The following is a 25,417-nucleotide window of genomic DNA, read 5'->3' on the forward strand; positions in this document are numbered from 1 at the left end:
ATGAAACATAGGCCCAATATTCAGGTAAGGTTTCCTCTGGTATTACTAAATTGAACAAAATTTAAAAAAAAATCTTACTCAAAAGTGTGCTCTCTCTCTCTCTCATATAATACCTATAATCCTTATTTTTATTTATTTATCTTTACTTAGGCTAGAAAAGAAAGTCATTTTTTCCACCCATAACCCATCTTCTCTCAGAGCTTTAATAAACAGTGAGACCCTGTAATAAATTTACCATAAAAGATTAACAGATTCAGATTCTGTCAGAGGAGGAAGAAAACAGCTTCTGGAATTATAAGTCCTTTACCAGTAATTTCCCCACTTCAAATTCTAATATTTTAACTATAGAAACAGAGGCAGGCATTCATCTTAATTTCAAGATAAATTCTATAGAGAAAGAACTGTTTTCTGGTACCTGTATACAAATTAGTGCATAAAAAGTCCTCTCATACAACAAAGGTAAGGTGGGAAATCCTTCTAGGTGCTAATGCAATGCAAACCATAATTACTGGAAATATGACGACAAGAAGAATCACCTCAAAGATTTACAACAGTGCAATCTATAAAAGATTCTCTGTTTCTCTGTCAACATCACAGAGAAATCAGAAATCAGCTGGAGGTCAAGAGTTGTAAATAGCATTTCAAATTTAAGTCTTTATTTAGTATTTCCAGCAGTAGTATAAATGCAACACTGCACAGAGTAATTTAACTAATCATGGGAAAAGAGTATGACTAGAACAGAATAAAATACAAATACATCAAAATTGAAGTAAGTGTAATGATCTGAAACACAGCAAAGTTAGACAACAGTGCACTAACCAAGGTAGAATCCCATCACACAGCATCAAAGAAGTTGGAAGCACAATAAAGTGGAAAATTTGCAGCAAGTGAAGAAGCTTATTGATTAGACAACATACCTACTCAGAAGAAGAATAACTAAAATAAGCAAATGAGTATTTTGAGAAATACTACAGGACAAAAATGGAAACGTTTTTCTCAACAAGGAGAAAAAAAATCCTTTTAGATAGAAATACAGCACAAAGCAAACAACAAAAAATTATAGAGGTTAAAGTCACAAACTCAGCAACAAATGCTAGTTGTGACAGAACTGCAAGAAAAATCTATCATATACAGGTTAAGGCAAAGTTTTAAGGCAGACCAATAAATTGCAACAAACCTGCTAAACGTTACGGTTTCAAACAACAAAAAAATAACTGAAAGAATCACAGAATCACAGAATGGTTTAAGTTGGAAAGGACCTCTGGAGATCATCTAGCCCAACCTGCCTGCTCAAGCAGGGTCCTCTAGAGCATATTGCCCAGGATCGCATCCAGACGCGTTTTGAACATCTCCAGCGAAGGAGACTCCACCACCTCTCTGGGCAACCTGTGCCAGTGCTCAGTCACCCTCACAGTCAAGAAGTTTTTCCTCATCTTCAGATGGAACTTCCTGCGTTTCAGTTTGTGCCCGTTGCCTCTCGTCCTATCGCTGGGCACCACGGAGAAGAGACTCGCCCCAGCCTCTCGACACCCCCCCTTCAGATACTTAGACACATTGATGAGATCATCCCTCAGCCTTCTCTTCTCCACGCTGAACAGGCCCAGCTCCCTCAGCCTTTCTTCATAGGAGAGAGGCTCCAGTCCCCTCATCATCTTTGCAGCCCTCCGCTGGACTCACTTCAGGAGCTCCATGTCTTTCTTGTACTGGGAAGCCAGAACTGGACACAGCACTCCAGGTGAGGCCTCACCAGGGCTGAGGAGAGCGGGAGGATCACCTCCCTCCACCTGCTGGCAACGCTCTCCCTAATGCACCCCACGATACCATTGGCCTTCTTGGCCACAAGGGCACATTGCTGCCTCATGCTCAACTTGTTGTCCATCAGGACTCCCAGAGCTTCTTTCTCCACAAAGCAGCTTTCCAGCAGGTCAACCCCCAGCCTGTACTGCTGCATGGGGTTCTTCTTCCCCAGGTGCAGGACCCTGCACTTGCCTTTGTTGAACTTCAGGAGGTTCCTCTCCACCCAACTCTCCAGCCTGTCCAGGTCCCTCTGGATGGCAGCACAGCCTTCTGGTGTGTCAGCCACTCCTCCCACTTTCGTATCATCAGTAAACTTGCTGAGAGTGCACTCTGTCCCTTCATCCAGGTCACTGATGAACAAGACTGGACCCAGGACTGACCCCTGGGGGACACCACTAGCTACAGGCCTCCAGCTAGACTCCGTGCCACTGATCACAACCCTCTGACCCCTGCCATTCAGCCAGTTCTCAATCCACCTCACTGTCCACTCATCCAACCCACACTTCCTGAGTTTACCTAGGAGGATGTGATGGGAGACAGTGTCAAAAGCCTTGCTTTTGAAATAAAAGAAATATAATATTGTCATCTAGTTGTATTTTTGGCAGTCTCTCCTGTGACTATTCTCAATATAATGATCGTTTTCACAAGAAGTCTAAAAAATCGGTTTTATTTGCAGGAACTAATTTCACAGAAGAACTTGTATGGAACTATCAGGTGCAAGTTTTACATATAGATAGCAAACTCACTTTTTTCACACTTACAGGAGTGTACACTAGATATACCATGACATACCTGTTGACAGTGAGCAGTTTCCTCAACCTCCATCAGTTTAGGTTATCATAAAGGCTCATTCATTGCCAGATATTTGCCACCTAATGGAACTGCACCTTGAAAGTGCAGCTGGTCCTGCTTTGAAAAAGTTAGTAACATTCCCCCGTATTTTGGTCTGTTATACATGCATCTTTGTACCTAGGAACAGTAGATTTTGTAGAATAAATAAAGTGCTTTATGGGGTTTGGCAGCAACGATGAAAAAAAACCAGTATTTCCAATCACTGTAGAGAGAAAATGTGAAATATTAATTTTTCCCCCTAAGTAAGAATTTGTTATCTCTGAGAGCGATCATGGCTCCTCTGATATTGTCAGGGGTTGCTATTTCTAATATATGTGTTAAACGCAGTCTAGATACCTTTTGATGATGCACCTGTGAATATTTACCACCATTTTAGATTGATGTTTAAAGTTAGGGGGAAAAAAGCTTAAAAAAACCAAAATCTGCTGACAGTATTCCAAAATTTTTGTAGCACTTGCACAGAATATTTAGAATAGGATTCATATCTACCTAAACATCATCTAATTCCATCTTCAACACCTCAAGTTTCACTGAAAGCATCACCCTAAAAGATCACAGAAGAATGATCAAAAAATAGATCACCTTTGTACAGAAGCGTAGAATGGAAACAAAAACGTTCAATCTATCTACTCTTGCACTGGACACGTAGGGTTAACCATAATCCTGAAAAATGGTCTTGGCCCTGCTCTCTTTAAGGGACCGTGTGATTAGAGGCACAAAAGTCAGCAGGATAAAGCTAACGTGCCATGACACTATGCAGTAAACCAGCTGCAGAAGGTGAATCTTCAACTTAGAATCTGACTTACGCTCAAGAATTAAAACCCTGGACTCACTGTACAAGTCAAGCACATACAGCAAAACTAGCACGGTATTGAAATGCCATTTATTTATCAATTGAATAATCGCACAGTAGGAAATACTTTCAGAGTGAAAAGTAAAACTCTGAATGTCCCTGTCCTCCCGAAAGTTAGAAAAATTCCTGTTGCAATAGCTATGATCTTGGGAAAGCAAAGATAACTCACTGGGATTTGGGGCATTTAATATTTATGAAATGTTGACAAATGAAAGACTTCTAAAAGTTAGATAGCATATTGCAACTTCTTTATAGACTTCTGCGAGAAATAATTTTACAGTCTGTATATTAACAGTTTGGGACACAGATCTTTTAATCCTGTATGACCTACAAATCTGCCACTTCTTGTAGAGCAGTACTAAAGTGCACGTGCTAGAAAATACAAAACAAATGAGAAACCAAAGGATATGCATGCTATAGGAAAAGTCATAGAGAAGACATAACTTAGATACTTGGAAAGACACTTCTGTCACTAAACTTCAGAAACCCAAGATTACTATGGAGGAAGGGAGTAGAGGAGGAATAAACACAGCTTTTGATCTAAGCCAAAGGCAAGATGCACTCCATAAAGTCACATGTTCAATTTCTTTTTCATGCCTTAAAGTTCTGTAAGACCCACAAACTTCAGTGGAATTGTTAATAATTCAAATTATTCAAAGAAAAGCTTTCAAATTAGGCCCCTGTCCTCTTGCTTTTTAAGAGAGCGAGGCAGTGGTACGCAATGGACATGGTAACTCCTGTACTACGTTCAACAGTACAACAACTGTTGACAAATACACCTTGCAGGAAGTAGATATAAGCTGCATATTATGCTAGGTCCTGTGTATAGTCACCTACCTGGGCAGCTGGGATGGTACAAAATAACGGTGGTGCTGAGTTGATGTCTTCTTCCTACCCAGGTGTGCTAACTGCTCATCCGCTGAGGATCTGAGCTGATATTTTCTCTGTGTGTCAGGATGCAGAAAAGCATACTGAAAAAGCACCAAGCCAGCTGATAAACAAAGCAGCACCAGCAGCAAAATCTGTCAGTGTTTCAGTGATTTTCACATACGGTACAGGAATTTGGGATTTTCACTTGACTCTAACCAAAACCTGGAGGAAACTAAATAAATCTCTAAAATCTGAAATACATCCATTGCCACAACCAGTATAAAAATCTGACCTGGGAATAAGCATGGATAAAGACATTTCAATGGTATGAATTCAATGGTATAACTCAAGCTATGAGGGCTTAAATAAAGGACGCGATTTATACAACAATTCAACTTGAGGCAAACAAGAAAGTAACAAAGAAAGCTTGTAATGACAGGAAATTAATTGACATAGCACATAATGTTTTCTAAATACTAACATAATTCTGTTTGCCTGATATAAGGTAATTTGCAACACTAAACACAGAATAAATTAAACTGCCAGGGCACAAGGATGACTTAAACAATAACTTTCATAAAATTTCCCTTCACTGCCTTCTGTGTATCTGTAGTTGATCCTGTCTTATACTTGGAGTGTAAACTCTTTAGTGCAGAGACTACCAACTTTTTGTTCCTAAGGCAAAAGAGATATGCAAAGATTTAACATTCAACCAATTTTATTAATCTAAACAAAGAGATAAGGACACTACCAAAAATAATTTCCCTAACTCTGTTTCTTTAACATAGTATGGTATTATTTGCCTTCAACATACTGTGGTATTTTAAGATAGGAACAGACTGATCCTATGTCATCTTTTTAGAATTTTAATTCCTTAAATGAGTGATTTCAGAGTACTATGTATGAATTACAATAATAAGGAATTTCTCTCCTTCTTCTAATAAATTCACTGAAAAGTTAATTCTTTCTTTCTTCTCCCTCTTCCTTACTTCCAAGGTAAAAGGCTTTCTGCAATATAGAAAATCACAACTGATTACAAGATTTTAATAGATTGAATCAAAAATTGAGTGAATAGGCATATAACATTACTGGTAAGTATGATATTCTATATTCCTCTTTTGTTTCCAGGATGTCCATTTTTGTACCGTTGCCACTTTAAATGCCTATGCTTTATGCAAAAACACTCACATTAAAAAAAAAAAAAAAAAGAGTTCTATGCCTTGTCCAGGTGAGGTCACAGTGGCTGCAAGTCACCTTTTTCTACCCCCTGTGTTGCCTGAGGACTCAAACGGCAACTAAATTATCTAATTCCTGCTGATTAAGTAAAAGTTTTGCCTGCAAAGTTATAGCAGTGCAAGGGAAAAGGAGGGGAAGGAACTCTGTTCATCCTTACCAACAGAAGTATAGAAACAAAAACCTTATTTGCTGATGCAGTTAAAAACACTAAATAAGCCTTTAAAAAAGAAACTAGAATAAACTGTGTTAGGTGACACCAAAGTTTAGCTGGTGTAACTGTAGCAGCCAGAAACAGCAGGTGTACTGTAGCGTAAAACAGCATAGCCTTAGAGCAAAGCTGGCCAATGCCTCTTGAGTGGCATACGCCTCTCAGCTGGCTCAGGGTAGGAATGCTGCCGCTGCATCAAGCCACTGACAGCAGGGCTTTCAGGCACGGGGACTGCTAGTTAATCTGAATCCCACACTGTTAAAGGAAGGAAGTATTGGACTACCATCACTCACTACAAAGTAGCCTGAAACCTTACACCCAGCTCAGCTCTGTCCCATAGTGAGACCTCTGGAGAAGGACTGCCATTATCTGCTTGTGAACTATTAACACACTCCCTCCTACAACATGCAGTAGGTGTCCTGAGGCTGTTGGGTGTATGACAGTGTCAGTAGGTTTGTAGCTATTTCTGTCTTAAAGCAACTTTGAGCTCTGGTCATCTCTCAGGCTGGCTGCAATTGGCTGTCACTTTGCAATTCTGCAGGAGTACCGTGTTGCCCTTCTTTCCACCTCTGACATTTCCCTGGCCCTCTCCTGCTCTATGTGAAGGGCAGAAGGTCTAGCATAAAACCAATTATGCAGTGTTAGCCTCATCTAGGACTCCCATTCAGCTCATTTTACCCCCTTAGCACATACAGCTCAATAAGGATAACCAAATTTATATAGGAATATCCCAAATTTTTGACAATCAATGATGCTAATGTGACTATTTAACGTGGGTTTGGAATGACTGAGTCAAATCAGCATATTTTGATCCCTGAATTGGAACAACTTGGAAGAGAAAAATATAAAACAACAAGGAATAAAGATCAAAGGATACCCAAAGAAGAAAATGACGGAGGGGAAACATGTACACTTTAAAGCTAGACTGCAGAGGCAATATAGTTGTAATAAATTTCATCTTTTAAAAATAGTAGATAAAGTCTCCAAAATATGGCATTTAACTGTTCAAAGTAAAGAAACTCACTCTGAATAGTGCCAAAACTTTAACAGAAGGGAATATCTTTATTCCAAGAGAAATATATGTATTTTTTTTCTTTTTATAATGCAATAGGTGTTTCCCAACGGTAGGCATTCTCAAAAACACTTATTCCCCACCCCTTTCTTAAATCTTCCATACGAGGTTTTGTCCTAGTTCCACATTTCACTCAATAATTTGTTTCTTGCTCAAAACATATTACGTGGGATAGTATACCTGCCAGTCTAACCTCTGTTTTGTTCCTCAGATTATTAAGGTTGATGGGAACAAAGATCGTAATTTGTGTAAATGGATTCCCCCTCCTCTCTCCCTGCCTCTGCAGCAAGTCACTGAATAAGTTGAAAACACATAAAACAAAATCACCCAAGGGCTAAAACTCTACTTCCACTATTCCAAAACTCCCACTGTTTACTACAGAAGAGCAAGCAAGCATTCTGTTAATGACAGCACCTCTGCTGCAGAAGTGTCATTTTTAGTAAATCAAAAAACTTTTAAAGTAAAGCACAATAAAAGACCACTATTAATTACCATTCCTGGCAAAAAATGGTTTTTATAAAAATGCAACACTACTTACTCTTTAACCATGTTTTTCTTTGCACCATAAAACAATAAATACTTGCGCTGCTCTGAACCTCTATCCTTTATAACAGTAACTAGAAGAATAACAGTATAATTGCTAAACTGTTATAAATATAACAGTACCCTAGAACAACAGCAGTAATCCCAATTTATGTCCATGTAAATGTGGTCAGAACAAAAAAATTCTGAACAGAGGTGGTTTAGATACAAAGTATCTGGTCAAATCCAGATTATTTCCTCCTTTTTTTTGGGGGGGGGGGGTAGATGAAGTAGTGTGCTCCTTTCATTCTATGCAGCACTGAGAATTATCATTCAGGAATGCTTGCTGAATTAATAAATAGAACAGGAATATAGTTCTGTAGTTTCCCCTCAGATTAGTATAGGGAAATATTTTATGCTACTTCTACTTACTTGTACAACACTGCGTAGATTTTATCAGAGAGCATAGAAAGATATCCAAAAAAATATTCAGAAAGCTGAAGGCATGACCAGACAAAAAGTCTTTTTCCCATAAAGAAAACAAAATACCCCACAAGAATATAACTGAAAAACAAAAACTTTTAGCTTATGCTTAAACTTACACTTTAACTATCATAAGCACTATATAGTTTGCAGAAAGCACTTAAACAATTTTGAAGTAGACACATAGACAACTAAAGGAACAGTGGAGATGATAAGCAGAATCTGTAGAAATCTTGAGTTACTGAGGCAAACACATTTTCAGGGAATAGCCTTTTTTATAATCTAAATCATAATCATGATCACAGTGAGCAAATAATCACTTCTCAACAAGATAAAGATAGGACTTTAGCAACAGCACAGGTAACAAGCTGGTTTAATAAATCAGATAGCACTACAGAGTGCTTTATAAGTAACGATCAATGTTTTGAAATCAATGCTCTGGCAAACTGGAGCCATTGCAAAGGGGGCTAGCACCAGGGTAAGATGATCTCGTTGATGCATTTTGGATCTGTGGAAATAAATCCATTCATAGGAGCACTTGGGAGGATGACTATGTTAAAAGAACACTGCAACAGTCAAGCCAGGCTAGGGGGACGCCTCCTCCTACTGTCAATATTTCAAACTGATAAAGAGCTGACCAAGTGCAATCAGTACTGTGATGAATAAAAGAAAGCTTAGGATCATTAACATTAATGGGACTTGTGTGGCTAAATGCTCATATATTGTTCTGAAAATTTACCCAGTGGACCAAGAGATTTTTTCTTTGCTTAAGCTTCCCTTTTCCCCTGCATGTTATATACATTGCAAATATTTTAAATTGGTTGTAATATAAACTTATAAAATAACTTCATATTATTAATGAGTCTCTGAAAAAAAAAAAAAAGAAAAAAAAGAATTATGGAGCTCATTCAGGCTGCCAGGAAAACTTGAGAAAATAGAAATGCCAGTTTTATAAACACAGATGAAATTGGCTGATCTAATATCTTCAGGCAGAGTGCCTTAGCCTTGGGGCACAATGACAACGACTCCAGCACCTGCCATCTACAATGTGTGTTAGGGAACGGTTAATAAACTGGTACTGGATGAGACCTGGGTGAACTTTTGTAGGAAGACAGAAATTCAGATCAGCAAGTATAGTCCTAAGAGCATATATATCTAGGATATCACCTGGTTCAATAGTTGTAATTTGAAATTTAGTAGTCTTTTTTTTTTATCAGCATTTATTAAATACCTATCATACTCTCAGGGCTGTATTGAAATCAGATGACGTGGCTCTTACTTGCTCCCTGTGCAATATAACTTGAGAAACTCTATACGATACAATGGGAAGAGCAGGGCAGGGAGGGGGGAGAGGGATAGTCGTTCAGGAAAATGCAAAAATAGGAAAAGTGGGAAACAGGAAAATATTTTTAGCATAATTTGGTGAAATGAATTAATATTTGCCCATATGGTCATATAAAACAAATATTTTTAAGAAATAATTTTACACAAGATTTACAATTATGTGATATAGTAGTGTGAAGTCACTTCTATGAGAAAAACATTTAAAGCTTGTATTTTGTCTTTTAGCTTAGGCAGAGTCCTCCTAAAGAAGACAGAATGATGTGGAGTGTCATTCTGTGGAAATTCTCCTGACAGGGCAAGAGAGCTCTCTCTTGCAGGTTCTTCAGAACATAGAGGAAAAATAATCTAACAGCAGTAGCAGAACAAAAGATAAGCCAATGTCCTTTATGATTTCAATGGTTATTATAGTTTCAAGAAATTTAACTTTTTTCCAAAACGCTGAAAAATACATAACTTTACCCTCTGTAAGGCCACTTGTTCCAGTGTTGTTGAGTTATTTTTTCTTAGCCATGGGGGGAGCAGGGGATTCTATATACTGTAGTACCTACACTATTTTAAAATCAAATGCTATATTGGAATAGACTCCTTCTACAGGCATCCAGAGATAAAAAAGATCTAGTTATGCATACTCACCGCTCTGCTCTGAACAATCCTGCAGTTTTAAAATGGGTTCATGGTAAGGCTTACGGTAAAACTTTCAAGCCTGCTAATCAGTCCCAGCCTTCCCTCACCATCTCATTTAGCCTCTGATCAACAGACTGAAGACAATTGTGTACATGACTGAACAGTAAGACTGGGATTAAGCAATCTGTAGTACTGTATCCTTGCATAATTAAACCTATTAGCAATATCAAACATAATTAAAATATAGAATGGTGACTGATAGTAGAATTCTGAATTTACAAACAAATAATAGGGAATCAACCCAAAATAGAGCAACTGTGAAATGAAAGACTAAAACTCCTTTTCAATAGACAAAAGAATACAGAGCAAATGACGGTAATTAAAAGGCATTTAAAGTATGCATGCAATACAACATACAAGCCTTACTGGTAATGGAATCAAATATAAACCACAAAATATGGAGACTGAAAAGAACATTACTGTACTCAGTTAGCAGGTCTACTGTATCATCAGCTTCTCGATGAACAAAGTTTAAAACATTCAGAAATTCTAGTCATTTCAGCACAGCTGGACAGAGATAGCAGTATACAGAAATACTGCTTATTGCCAACTATAACTAGCAAGAAGATTGTGCCACCGCTTCTCAGGCATGTATCTGGTCATATCAACCCACACCTTTGTGACCTTTAGGTAAGGATGAGCTGCAACACTTTAGCTTACATATAACCCTCCCCCAGAATATAATAGTTTCATTCACCCCGTCTGCCATGAGAACATCATCCCACTTGCTCTGCTCACTACACACACTCTCCATAGAATATTAGGTCAAATGTAAGTATTAATCTTCATGGCCATCCACAGACTGCTTCAAGATATCTCTGGAGTGCCCTTCTCACTATGCTGGTGACCTCTCCTGGTAGCTGCTGTTAGTTTCAAGGCTCATAAGAGCAAGACCGAACTCCCTTTGCAAGCAGCACAGAGGCTCTGGAACTCATCGGAGGGGCAGGGATCAAAATGACCACAACTCTCACAGTTTTCTTAGGACAATTTCAGCCCACTTCAACTGAGGCCTTCCAAAGTCATGTATTAGAACAAAAGAGAGAAGAAAAAGAAAAATATGGCCAGAGAAGAAAGTCAGGTAAGAGGGGAAAAAGAAAACGCTGCATGAAGAGTGAGAAAAAAGAAAAAAAACTTTCATGTGTGATTGTGCTTTGGAAGATGTTCAGGTATCAAACTATGACAGATGCCCAATATTTCAATCAGCAGTCTTACCTAATATGAATACCTAATAATACTAATACCTAATAATCTGACTAATCAGAAGATTGGTTAAAAAATAAGAATTTCAGGAGATCAGTTTCTCTGATTTTTCTTTTCAGAACGGAAACATAAAACAAGTTTTCGTCATTAAAGATAAGCAATTGTCTCCACCCCGAAGGGGAAGACCAGAAGTGTGCAACTGTAAATCCACAGTATAAAACTGACTTCAAGAAACAGTCTCCCATCTACACCTCCAACCAACCAAATCTTCCTCCCAAGCATGTCCGATATGGGCAGCAAATAAACAAATAAATAAAAGCCATGTTTCCCCTGCTATGTATCTCAAAATCAACCCACAAGGACCATCAGCTTGGTTTTAAAAAATTCAAGTTGCATACCTATAAATTATTACAAGTTAATAATTTTCATATATTGTATAAAATAATCTGTTTACAACTACTAAGGAATATCCTGAAATTAAATCCTATGCATTTCCAAAGATTTTGACTTTGCTTGCAACATTTTAACAAAATTCTTAGTTCTGCACATTTTAAAACCAAATAACTGTAGTAATATCTAATATAGTTAAGGGCAGCCTAGACAGCAATAGTTGGTGATTACCAGATCAAAGGCCTTACTTAAATCAATAAAGATAGCTCCTGTACATTGATTACCATCCAACACTATAAAAATATAATTGCTTACCTCAAGAGGAGCAGTACAAGTGAAATGAAAAGGTCAAAAAAGGTCAATAATTATTTAAATTAAACTTACATCTTCCTTCATCTGATGGACCAAGTCTAGCACCTACTGAAATGGTGGTGATTTACCAGTTTAAAGAGACATATTAATATGTCAGCAAAGGGCTTAGCAGTAATTGGGTCAGCAATTTTAAGAAGTCAAGGTTCCAGGTTGTCAGCGTCTCCCTTTATGTTCCCAATTAATCTTGAGGTAATATAGATCTTAAGTCAGTAAGCACAGATCTAACCACCTTCAGTTAAACCTCAGTTTGGGCATATACAGTGGTATAGTTACTTTTTCTAAACTACAGTGTATCATTCCCTAGAATGTCTTTAAATTAAAAGAATAATGTCATGCAAGAATTCACTGTAGAGATTAATGAATCCTTCAAATAATTGAATATATAACATTTCTGTCATTCAAATAAAACAGTCCTTATACCAGAACATTACCTGGAAGACTTGTGTTTTCTTTTGAATAGTTACGCTAACAGTTGCTTTCTGAATTCATAATCATTATACTGCACTGTTACTTATGGTAACAATAATTTTGTCCATCTGTATTCACTTCAGAGATCACACATCAATTCTAGTGCATTTCAGAGATAGCATGAATAACTTGGTAAACTCTGGAAAAGAAATGTGTAATCCTACCTCATTCTAGAAAAAAATATCTTGCAGAATAGTTCTTTTTAGCGCTATTTGTTTCACAGTTGTAAAACTCAGCACTGCATAGCCAAAACTCAAGGAAAAACTTCAGAAGTCAAGATTCCAAAGCGCAAATAACCAGTCCCTAATCAAATACATTTTATGCTTTTAAGTTCATTTCATTAAAACAAAAAAAAAATCCATGCGTACTGGAAGAAAAATACTAGCAAGTCATTTGTAAGATAGTATGTCACTGTAGTGCCAAAAGCATTTCCGAGGATCCTATCCAGTGATAATACTTAACATAATCTTTGGAAGCTCTGTACATACATAACATAACTAACAAAGATTCAGTAAAACTAAAATGCAACAACTTCAACATACTTTTCAAGTTTCTGTATTTATTAAACAAATCTCTAACACTCAGATGCAGAAGATACTTCCTCCTTAAAGTCTGCAGAGTGGAGTGGTAGCAACATTCAATGCTAAATTTACCTATTAGGTTCTTGTTTTCTTTTGCATCGAATTTTTCCTAAAATATACTCTTTTAAAAATAATATCTTTTACAGCCATATTTTCATCATGCCAAATATTTTTTGATTACACTTTCAATAATTAATTTAAATCGCCCTTTTATCTTAAATAAGGGAAATCTTTAAGTGTTTTGGTTCCTCCTTTCTTTGGATCAGAGACATGAAATTTGACTGAGTGTGGTTATCTCGAGGTGAGAAAGATGGGACTCTCAGTTTAAACAGTCATGAAATTGCTCTTTGCAGGATGATTTGCTGCAGGATGGCAGTGAAATTCTGAAAAAAAACCAATTAAATTTAAATGGAGACTTCCCCAAAATAGGGGCCAAAAAGGCTCTTCCATGCAGTTGCTCTTGGTCACCAGGTTGGGGTCCTGTGCTAGACACTAGAAAGCAAGGTGAGGAGTCTTTATCCTAGACTTTTTATTTTCTCCCATTCAGTGTCTTGAAGTACAAAGAAAAAGACAGTACCTTGAGAAACACAGGAGGAAAACAAGGAAAGACATTTTAATAGTCAATTCAGGAAAAAACAAAAAAAAAAAAAGCAAGGAACAAATATGGATAGTGTCAAAACAGAAAAAGGATTTAAAAAAACAAGAGAAATAGGAAAGCACTAGTGAAAAGAGAATAGCAGAGCAAGATGATCTATAACTCCTAGGAAAATTCCTATTTCAAAATCCATTTTAAAAGTATATTCAGCCAGTAAACACAGAATAGAGTGAAAAGGCATGCACTCCTTTTTATTGACAACTTCATATGCAGATGACCACCTAGTGCACCGCCCAGTGTCTCTATTAGTACAGATCAGAAAGAGATATCACGAATATTAAAGTTTTACACCCACTGACATCTGTGTTAGTCAGCAATGTTTCACATGACAGACATGTCTGGGATTCTCCTATGGCATTGTTTCGGGTTTTTTTTTTTTTAAATCTTCAAAATAACTATTTAGACAACATTAGGACTGTACAAGTAAGCCGTCAAAACTTAGGAAATACAAGAACTAAAATTATCTGTGAAAAATTAATGCACACACAAATAGAGGATGAATAACGATACAGTCTACAATTATACAAACACACTTCTCCCATAAGATATCTGCCTCAAGGATTTTACGATCTTCAGCAAGTAAAACAGAATTCATGTAGCAAATAAGGATTTTGTGCATAGAACCCTGTCTTGATGTAGTGCTACGAGGATGTGTCATGAAAGCGGAAGGGGAATGTAAAAGTGAAAGGACAGTTCCATAGCTAGCACAGTTTAGCTAGTGCAGTTCTACGTCACTCTGGAGAATTCGGTCCCTCTCTCTGCCACAAAGTTCTTACACAATGCGAGGCAGGTCACTTAAGCCAAACTTTCCAGAATAACTCACTTGTTATGCACTTTTCACTTTCTTGAATGCTTACATTGTAAATACCCCACAGAGATCGGTGGAAGTTTTGTGTTCCTAATTGAATAGAGGACAATGGAAACTCCGCTTTAAACGCATGAACTATTCTTAAAACTCAGGCCCTAGCTATCTTAAACTGAGCACTCCAAATTCACAAGGACTCTTTTGACACTTTCGGTCCCCTTTTCTTTACCCAAAGTTTCAATTCAGAAAACTAAACTCATGATATAACGAAGTGTTATAAAGATGTATATCAATGATTACAAAGCACTCAGATACTCCAGTAAAAGATAGAATAGGAAAAATTTTAAAAAACCCTGCAGTTACTGAAGAATTAAATACGTAGAATATGACAGATATCAATCTGTATACAGAACAGTAAGATTTTTTAAAAAGCAATAGCTACTCCATTCCATGCATGAACTAGTTTTCAATCAAATGATTACATGCCGTTGTAAAACAGAAGAGTAACAAAGCTGAATTAAGTTCATCAAGCTTAGGAAACTCCACTTCCTAAGTTTTAGGTACTTCATTTTGCAATCTTAATTTTCCCCATATGTACTAACGCAGACAGCCTATTTTTTCTCCAAATTACCACAGTTTAATCCTGAATGACGGTTTTGACACAATGGCATTATTCAGTCTACAATCTGATTGATTTTAGACTTTAAATACTGAATCTTAACATACGTAAATTTTTAATCCTTTAATTTCTCTATTCTGTTAGAAATTGATAAGGACAATCATACTAAGAGAAGTTATTAATTTGATCACCCTGAAAATCAATTAGAAGATAAAAAGATTTCTTTTTACTATTATGAACATTTCCTGATCAAATTCACAAAGCAATCATAATCAATGCATGACTTCTCACACATTTCCAGCTAATACATTATTCAGTAGTTCCACCTTCACTATTTTATTTTAGAACAGCGATGTGGGAAGGAGAAAGTCATATCTTAAAAGCAGGCATAATTTAAAGGCTCAGTATCAGCAGAATGAATGTCTTAAGTCATCAGACTAAATAATCCTTTATAGAAATAATAATCTAAACAATATGGTCCAAATACAGGCCAGAGAGTTGTATGAGAAGAGCAACTACTATGCATTCATCTCACAGTAAAAGTCTCACCTGACTGTATAGTACCAGCCTACTCTTTGCTTCATCCTTTTGGAAAACTTTCCATAGAACCCAAGAATCAGAAATAATACATAACATTCTTACTGTGCCTGTCCAAAAAGCTCCTCAAAAAAGAAGAAGAAAAAAAAACTAGGACATACAAGCGCTTGTTCTGCCACATCCCTTCCCATCACTTCGAGTATCCTGTTGTCCCTATACAGGAGATGTTCTTAGACTAGTTCCAATTCTGTGCTCAGAAATAATTGGTTTCTTAATTGAGATAGTCAAAAAATAAGCTTTTCTTCAGTGTACTAGTATTTTAAAGGGTGAGGAAGAAATTTGACTGGATTCATATATCATTTGGAATTAAGGAAGAACTTTGGAGGGAGAGGAAGCATCAAAGATAACAGAATTCTTGCCATCCGGCCCTGGACTAGCCAATATTTTCCAAATAGATGTAGTATAACTGCACAGCTAAAAAAAATAAGATTAAGAGGATTTAGCATTATCAGTTTAGCTGAAGATCTTGACTAAGTGTCATTGTTACTGCCACTGACCCTAATACAAAGTAAAAATGTAAGATTTTGGAAGTTTTACAGAACAATGTATCAGAAATTTGGCAATTACTAAGCTACAGTAACATTCTTGCCTGGGTATTATTTCTCATCAAGTCCTGCTCTTGAAAACTACTTTAGGTTACAAGTTCAATCCTACCAGCATACAGGAATCCTACAAAAATCTTACAAAGTACTGCTGTGGCAAACCTACGATTGCACTGGCAGATAAAAGACGTTGGAAACATTCAGTTTTATTCCTTTCATCTTTCTCCATTTCGTCATGTATTTGAGACAGAGAATTTCCAGCAGCATTCATACTCTCACTCTAAAGGATGAGCATCCACTGAATTACAATTTCCTATGCTCAAACTTGTTCTTTCTTTGATCTGTATCATTTCAGCTCTTAACATATCTACATAGCCCTAGTTAAATGAAATGAGTCTCCACTTGACACTCAGTACATGAGTCTCTCGCGTAACTTGCAAAGAGATGCTTGATACTTTTTTTTTTAAATAAACTTCCTGCATTTGTGCAGCTTCTACCTTCTAGATTTTTTATGCTAGTTATTTTCTGCAACTTTTATTTTCCAAAATCTCCCTCCCAATGAGTCCCTTCATCTTGCATCTCTTCTTAAAGATGCACAGCGCAGAGGTGATGTGCCATCACAAAAGGAATCTCAGAAGATGTCGTGCCCGAAGCAAAACACAGCACTTCCATAACTGTTTAGTTTCAGAGTCATATATGAGGCACCCACTAGCCTTGCTGCTGAGGCACAGAGAACAGAAAGTCTCCTTGAACTCTCTCTTTTCCTTCTTTATCCTTGTAAATATACAATATAATCCCACCTTCAGCTTCTGCAGTGAGCTGGACTAATACATGAGAACTCCATTCTTATTTAAGAAACGTTGGACTAAATGCTAAAGCAAAAAATAATTTATTCCACTGTTACTCTTTGTGCAGGCTCTTATGCAGGGCTCCTACATCAAATCCTATCAGCATTTTATTAGGAAGCGAGCAAGGAAAAGAAACAACAAATACGTAAGTATGCTTTACAGATGGAAATTCATTTTGTATAAAATAGTTTTGTATACAGGTGTGTGTACTCTAAGATTAGTTTATAAAAATACAAACTTAGTAGAGAATAACTACTTTTATTGCACTTGTCTAGCATCTGTTCTTTGAAGGAATTGGCAAAAAGCTTTTCTATTAATTCTTAGGTTTGTCCCCTACAGATAGACTGTCCACCATATTTCAAAAGAGCAAATCTTGTTTGCACAAAGTCAACAGAAGCACAATTAGTGTTGTGCTAAAAGGGGAAGAACTGCTGTTTTTTAAAGAGTACAGCTCATGTGGCTACATTCACGACAATCAAAAGCCCCAGAGCTGTACCTGGTTTTGCATAAACAGACAGCCAAAACCGATGATGATCTAATCTGGAAAAAGCGTTTTTCCACAGGGACCTAGGTATAACAACAGTAGGAAAGCTATTGCTTTTATAACTTTTACTGCTGTGGCTACTACATGCTCCGAAAGTTTGCATGCACAGGCAGAAAAAATTGTTTTTAATCAAGCAGTGCAGAATGTCACACAACACTGGCAAAAATGTGCTTTGGCACTGAAGACAAGAAGATGCCAAAAAATTTGCAACTGAAAGCCAGAGCCTGTGCTGCATAACTACTCCACTAAACTGCAAAAGATAAATATGAGAAATCATACAAAAGAGGAGAAGCCTTTTTTTCTGTAGCGGCAATCTTTTTTACATTAAAAAAGACAGAAAAAACAGATGCTTGATAATGATAGTCCATACCTAACAAAAGCAGTTCATCTTAGTAAAAATATTATGCCTGTAACACTGGCAAGGTCAGTATCAGCTTGGCTTATTTGCTGCCCAAGTCCCTGTTGTGCATGTTAGAAAATGTTTTAAGATGTTTCGTTCATAAAACAGCACAGTTCGCTTTGTTGTGGTGGATCACTCCTTTTTCTCTATATACAGGTCTTCTTTCTACCTATCTTTAGGCTTCTTGGGATTAGGAAGGAAGGAAAAAAGGAATGTGTTTTTCAAGATGAAACTGTGAATTCATTTTAAGTACTAGGACTAAATTCTAACTAAAATGGCTTTGTGAACAGTTCTCAGGCAGAAAAAAAGGACTGTTCCCTTTCTTAGTGAAGCCACCCACTTGATAGTGACATAGAAGAACTTTATCTTACTTTCTTTCACTGAAGATGAAGACATTGATTTAAATCGTTCCTTTGTGAAGACAAGGGCAGCAACCACAGGTTTTTTTGTTTGTCTTTCTGTTTGTTTGTTTGTTTTACCATAAGGCTGGGCAAATCCTGAAATAGATTGCCAGAGAGGTTGTGGAAATATTTCTGGGAATATACTTGACTACATATGGAGATAAAACTCAACTTGAAAAAGGTAGGTCTAGTTGGACCCACTCTGAGCAGGAGCTTGGGTTAGATGATCTCTCTCCCAACCCAAATTATTCTATTATCCTCTGATTTATTTATAAGATTTAGTCATTTCTAACCATTTTACCTTATCAACAGCCATAAAAAGAAAGGTTGTAAAATATCTAAAATATCTAGAGAAGGAAAAGCAAAAGTTGTCCAATTCATGCAACCTTTCCTTTTTAGAGAGGAATATAAATCAGAACTCTATATGAAGTTTATGAAAGCCAAACAAGTGATACTACTCCAAGAAATGAAAAGATGTGGAAAGAAAAAAAAAAATACAGATCCTTTCTCCTAAAATTTACTTGAGGAAATGAACATCTGTCCCAGTTGCACTGGGTCAGTCGGAGTTTATGAGAAGATTATAGGTTTGGAAAGCATTCTTAGAGGTCTTGGAGTCTATCCACTTACCCCAAAGCAGAATCAATTTTACCTAGCTTATTCCTGACAGATGCTCATCCAACTGTTCTTTAAAATCTTCAGTGACAAGCTTTAATTTTTTTCTTATAACAATCTATTGTGCACTCAACTAGCCTGAGTCTTTTAGAAAAATTTTCTTGTAAGAAGCCTAAATCTCCCTTGCTGCATTTTAAGCTCATTAAGAGTCCATTTCTCCATAGACATGGAGAAAAGTTCATTATCTTCTCTAAAACTATATGTATTTCTGCATAGTTTAAGACCATTATCATATCTCCTTTCAATCTTAATCTTTTCTAGACTAAACAACCTCAATTTCTTTAGCCTTTCCTCTTACAATGCTTTCTAGACCTCTAATCATATTTATTTTCTTGATCTTCAGCCATAATGAATCCCTAAAATCTCTTCTGGGATGCTGGAAAAGGTTTATTTGGCTCCATAAGCAAATGAAAATATTTGTGTCTTCTACTAACTATGAAATGATTTCTCAAGATTATATGGAGTAGGATTTGTTCTATATTACAGCAAGGAGAGTTCACTGTGATGAACAGCTAAGGGGAGGTTGAACATTGAATGACCACAGTCATTCTCAACACTTCTGCTTACAACAAATGCAAATGACACTTGCCCAGTGTTTCATGGCAAACTCGCTAAGAAACACTGTTACCAAAAAGAATTCTCCACTCGGAGAAATGTGTATGTGTCTCTGAGTCAGAATTTGGCAGTGAAAACACTAGCACATTTTTAAATATACATTTTTAAGACTACTGCATAACAGTAAAAATGTCACACTGTAAAAAAGCTCTACTTGTAATGCTCAATATATGAACATCTTACCTCATACAGTTATTTCCTAATTATTACAGGGCTGAATCTGCATCATTTAGAGGTTGGCAAAGAGTTCATATTCCAGGCAAGACCAGTTTCTTTTCAAGTGCAGTATCCTACATTAGAAAACTTGGATTCAAAGCAAGGCTCAACACAAAGACTTGTTCAGAGTTGAACTGCATTTTGATTAATATTGCATGAATGACTTTCTTTTAAAGAGGCAGCATCCAAGAGGAGTAATACTCAAACAATGCTAGCTAATTCAATTGTTTTTAAAACATCACAGTCATGATGCATTTGACCTCTTCAATAAAACCTGGAAACTAAATATTCTTCCTTTTATCTGCCCTCAGGGGCTTAATCCTGTACACTTGCTCTAGAAAAGACTACTGCACAGCTTTTTCATAGGGTTCCACACAAAATGTGAAGTGGCACTGTTCGATATGAAGGCAGCGCATCCACTAAGATACTGGTAGGGGTGCACATGTGCTTTCTCAGGGAGTCATGTTTTCACGGAAAAAACAAGATCCGCTACGCCTTATGAAAAGAAAAGGTAAAGGTGCCTCCCTTCAGGAGATACCTATGACTTATGAATCCTGAACAGAAGGTAGCGCCTCAAACTGGAACCAAATTTGATCCTAAGCAAGGCTCATTTACACAAGTCAAAAGCTATACATTAGTTATTATTTGGTCCCTTCAAGCACCTCAAGTCCTGGCCCTCAGCTAAGGAGCAAAAGGCAATTAAGCAAAAACTCTTTTCATAAACAGATCCGATGGCTAGTTGTTGATATTCACACATACACACACTTCAGTTCAGCATGCCGTTTTTCATGGACTGTATTCTCTAGATGCCTAAAAATCCCCATGCATCTTACTGTGAGCTTTAATAATACAGAAGGTAGATGAAGATCCTAACTTTCTCGCACATCTGTCCTGGAACTCACACAGCCAGTTTAACATGATATTATGCTCAAACCCATTACACTCTGTCTTAGGCTTCTAAATATGTTATAGGGGGAAGGTCCCAAAAAGGTGTGATGTCAAAATCCCTTTCTTTGGACCTAGCCATTACATTCAATCATTAAAGGAACAATTCAGAAAGGCAATTAAGCATCTAACTTCAATTAAAAACAATGGATTTGAGCTAGCAGCTGCACACTGGGATCTGGGCCTCATGCTGTGCCCTTCAGTTGCCCATCTATAAAATCAGAACGATAACACTTTGCTGTCTCATGGGGACATGTGAAGATAAACACCAGAATACCTCAATCTTCAGAATGATGGGGAGACAGATGAGTTCCTTAGTTAAGACGAGAATGCTAACATCTTTTTTTTGCTTCACGGTACTTTGATGAATATAATGAATGCTGTTGTCTCCAATAATTTAAAAGGATAGCGATAAGTATTAAAAATAAAGTCTGCATCTTCAGTCAAATAATATCACAGATGCCTAAAATACTTCTTTACAGTCTGAAGAACTGAGAAGTTGCAAGAGGACAATTCTGGCAGAAACAATCCTTTTCTTTACCTGACTTCCTCTCTACCCAATGTGTACTCAAACACATCATCTTCCTGTGTAGCTAGAAGCTTTGTTTCAGACAGAAGGATGTAGCCAGTGTTTATTACCTAACTTTTTTTAAAGATGAATTAGGAAAAATTCCCAAATAATATATCTGCCCCTATTACTTGCACCTCAGAGTGTAAGACTAGACAGGGAGGTAGCACAGACAAGTGCATTTATCAGCAATGAATAAACTGATCTGTCTTTTCCTGGGTTAACAGTGGGTGATCCCACATGCACCAAAAAGTATCTGTTTACTGATTGACATATACAAGCTGCCATGCTTTTGTGTCAATAAGGTACACAACTGCATTCATACTAAAGCCACTCCACCTATACAGTACAATTGCCAACTGCCTGTTGTCTTCAGAGATGGGGAATGAGAGAGGGCCTCAATAAAGAAATAAGTGCAGAGAACAATTAAAGAATGTTTTTCATTTCCCTTAAGTTTTAAAAACCTCCTAGCTTTTCAGTTATTTTCCCTCCATCATGTTTTGTAAGAAGGACTTAGAACAAACCCAGATTTTTATTTTTTTTAAATTTATGGAGTTGTCAAGTTTAGGAATTACACATTTCTAGGTACCAAATAGGCTGATTTAACCTGATTGTCAGTTATTACCAGCATATGTGTGGACAAATCGCCTAGTGTATTGTGGTTCTAGCTTATCTCTAGAAACTCAGACTAATAGCCGATCTTATAGAAAGATCACAATCGAAAGTGTTATTAATTTATCCAAACATCATTATCAACCATCAGGTGACAAAATGAGGGGAGCTTTATTTCAACATATTCTCCCATCCCCTCTGTTCAAGCTGTCTCAGATCACCCTCAGCCATCTCAAGAAACCTTATTCAATTCAAGACTTCAGGTTCAGTTTTTTACAGCATAACAGAAGCCCATAGCTTGAATCAGCACTTGGGTAGATTAGTGTTATAGTGTCTTGGTTAAAAAGCAGATAGACATAGTAACAATCCACATAGTGCATCTCCTTCTTCCTCAATACTCTTAGAGACTTCTGATATGAAGCAGGAAATTCAGTGATACCCACAACTATTTATCTAACTAAGCTATTTACCTATACCACAGTCATGGGACTGACTGGAGCTCCAACAAGAAAAACTGCACTTCACAGTTCCTTTGCTGTTTTCATCATCAAAACAGCAGACAGAAAACAGAACAGATACGTAAAAGATTTTTTACTAAACATACACTAAAGGGTGCAAACTTTGATGTCAGGAAAACTATCATGCAATTTGGATGCAGAAAGGTACCCACCAGCTGTTCCTACAGACTCATGCACAGAGACAGCTTTTCCAAGTCACCATGGTGTCAATATTTAACCAACATATTATCATTTGTTATTAGTACTTGATTACCAGTCAAGTCAGCATCTAAGCAGGAAAAAAAAAAAAAGGGGGAAATGATCTTCCTTTTTTTTTTTTTTTAATCACATTCAATGGGAGATCACATAGAGCTGAGAGGCAATTTTTATTTTAAAGAAAACTCATTTCACGCACCTCCATACTTGCAAGGACCAAGAGAAGCATGTCCACATATTCTTAGCAGTATTTTCCCCCCGTCCCCCTCCGCCTGAGGTATGGGTGCTCATTGAAGAAGAAATGTCAGCTACTGAGCCCTCTTCAAATCTTGATGGGTTTTGGGGGTGTTAATAATGCTGCATGCTTTTTGCAGCCCTTATTCTGTCTTAACAAAGAAGATTCAGTTCCAGCTTGAGTTGTATCACACTACTGTGGTGTGGTCTTGGCCCATTCAGCATGCCATCTTACACTTATTCTTACCGTTATCTAGATTCCTTTCAGATTCCCTCTTGCTTCTATCAATATCATAAAGAGAGAGACATATATAATATATATACACACACACACACACACTTATTTTAAAATCTTCAGCTCTGCCATTTCTTCTTTACTTTTAAAAATTCATACTGCATACACATCAGTGTAACGCTTCACCTCTACAATTTCCCAAACACCCGTCAAGGTTCATCCAGTTATTTTTCTAAAAAACATATCGGCTAGATATTTGCTCTGTCCATGAAGTGTAGATATCAAAAAGATATGAGAATCATAGAACATAGCAAACTTGATATGCTTAGATCTGAAAAACTGCCAGTTCCAAACTAAATACTGAGTCAAAAAGAGAGCTGATAATACCCAGCAGCCCAGGAACAGCAGAGTGCTGTCAGATTGGCAGCCTTTCCTTCTTCTTTGACAAAACAAACAGGTTCACAACACAGATGTTCTGAACAGGGAAGAGAGAGCTTTCTGAGCACTCATGCAACCTCAGGAAACCCCAAAAAGATACCAAAGAAAATAGGCCCGAGTTTTTACAGTGAAATCATTGAAAAGTTTTAATTTCAGAAGAATAAATAAAATCCAGATTATATTTACCACTAAGGAATGAGGGAAATATGCAGCAACATTCACCATCATCTACATCTCTATGTCCAAAGCCAAGAGAATACAAATCCCCACCTGTCCAATAAAGTTTTCCAACAGTTTTTTGTCCGAGAAGCTAAATGGCCCATACATCACTAACAATCACATTATGCTTGTAAATTAAAAACCACAGATCTTACCATAAAAATGAGATAGAAGATGATGATAAATGGTAAAGCAAATGTAGAGTACAATTGGTACATTTTATAAGTCATTCAAACTCATTTACCTGTAAAGTAAGTATTGGCAGGGAGAGTGGAACTAGCAAATCTGTAATACCCATTTCCTGGGAAACGGATTCCTTTCATCACTTCTGTACTCAATGCAGCTAAAGATGAATCCATCCTTTCCACCTGGTAGATGGGAGAAGGCCCATTAAGTTCTTCAGGTTCATTCCAATTTATCTTTACCATTGTGCTGTTTATTCCTTCAAGATGAGGGGCACTAAGTTTTCTTGGAGCTGTGTGTTTAAAAAAAAAAAAAAAAAGTTGTCTATGTATCATTGCCCACAATGCTTGGGAAATAATTTATTACGCATAAGATTTTTTTTCCAAAATTTCCTGCTTCAGTTTCTGGTCACCTTAAGAATAAACGTAGATCTCCACAGAACCTTTATTAGGAAAAAAAATTCTTAATCCTTATAGACATTTACTTTTAATTCTACAGATGCAAAACCTTACATGTTTATTCAGGCTTTGGATAAATGTCTTTAATATTATATCCAAAAGGAAAATGAAGTTTTTTCACAATCTTTTAGAATCTGAGTCAACTTCAACATAGAAACTACATTTGTATCACTTCCTTGATTAGTCTCCCATGCCATGTTCACCGTAAGCACAAATGTATGTAACTTTCAGTACTGGGTTTTACTGCAAGACCAAAGGAGAATCTGAACAGTCAATTAACTGTTGCTACATTTCAGCAGTATGGTACGTGACAGCACAAGTCTTATCATTAGAAAAACTTATCCTAGCCAATAAGAGCAAACAGCTATCCATTCACAATACTGACAGCCCACTAGGTTTTTTTCCTCATAGCACACACACAAACTAAGATAACATTGGCTTATAAACAGATAATTACTCAGTTCAAGAAAATGATCTTCTCTAACTTTCCTGCACCAAAATTGGTGCACTGTAAAACTCTATACCAGACTGTTTCCATGAAGGCATCTGCATAAGATAGTTTTATGGTATTACAACAATCCCCCTATTACTAACACCAATACTCTGATGTTCCTTCAAACATTCTGATAGAGTTGGTCATTGAATAGCTAAATTATGAACAAATTAATGCTTTAAGTACCGTACAGCAAGCCACTGGAGGGCAGCATGACCTGTTTGGATAATGAAGTGATGGCCATACAGGTGTGAAAGGAATGGACCAGCTTTGAAACAGCAACACAGACATCGTCTGGGGAAGAAGCACAAGAACACTTCACTGTTTATAGATTCTGTATCCATCTTATCTTGCCCTTTTCTTCCACCTCTTTCCCTTATGAAGAAAGGGATTTAACAATAGAAACTTCATTTGAACCCGGGAAGTGAAACACAATGACGACCTGTTAACATTACTTGTTCCAGTAATGACAT

General features: G+C 37.0%; 1 protein-coding gene across 1 annotated transcript in view; it reads right to left on the reverse strand.

Annotated features, from left to right (window-relative positions):
• The window catches only part of USH2A (usherin), a 401,466-nt gene that overhangs the window by 271,030 nt on the left and 105,019 nt on the right, over positions 1-25,417 (reverse strand). The window contains exon 20 of the mRNA XM_068939839.1: positions 24,055-24,285. Within this exon, the coding sequence (XP_068795940.1) occupies positions 24,055-24,285 (231 nt within the window). The remainder of the gene's footprint in view (positions 1-24,054; positions 24,286-25,417) is intronic.

This window comes from Struthio camelus, chromosome 3, assembly GCF_040807025.1.
Source record: "Struthio camelus isolate bStrCam1 chromosome 3, bStrCam1.hap1, whole genome shotgun sequence".
NCBI lineage: Eukaryota > Metazoa > Chordata > Aves > Struthioniformes > Struthionidae > Struthio > Struthio camelus.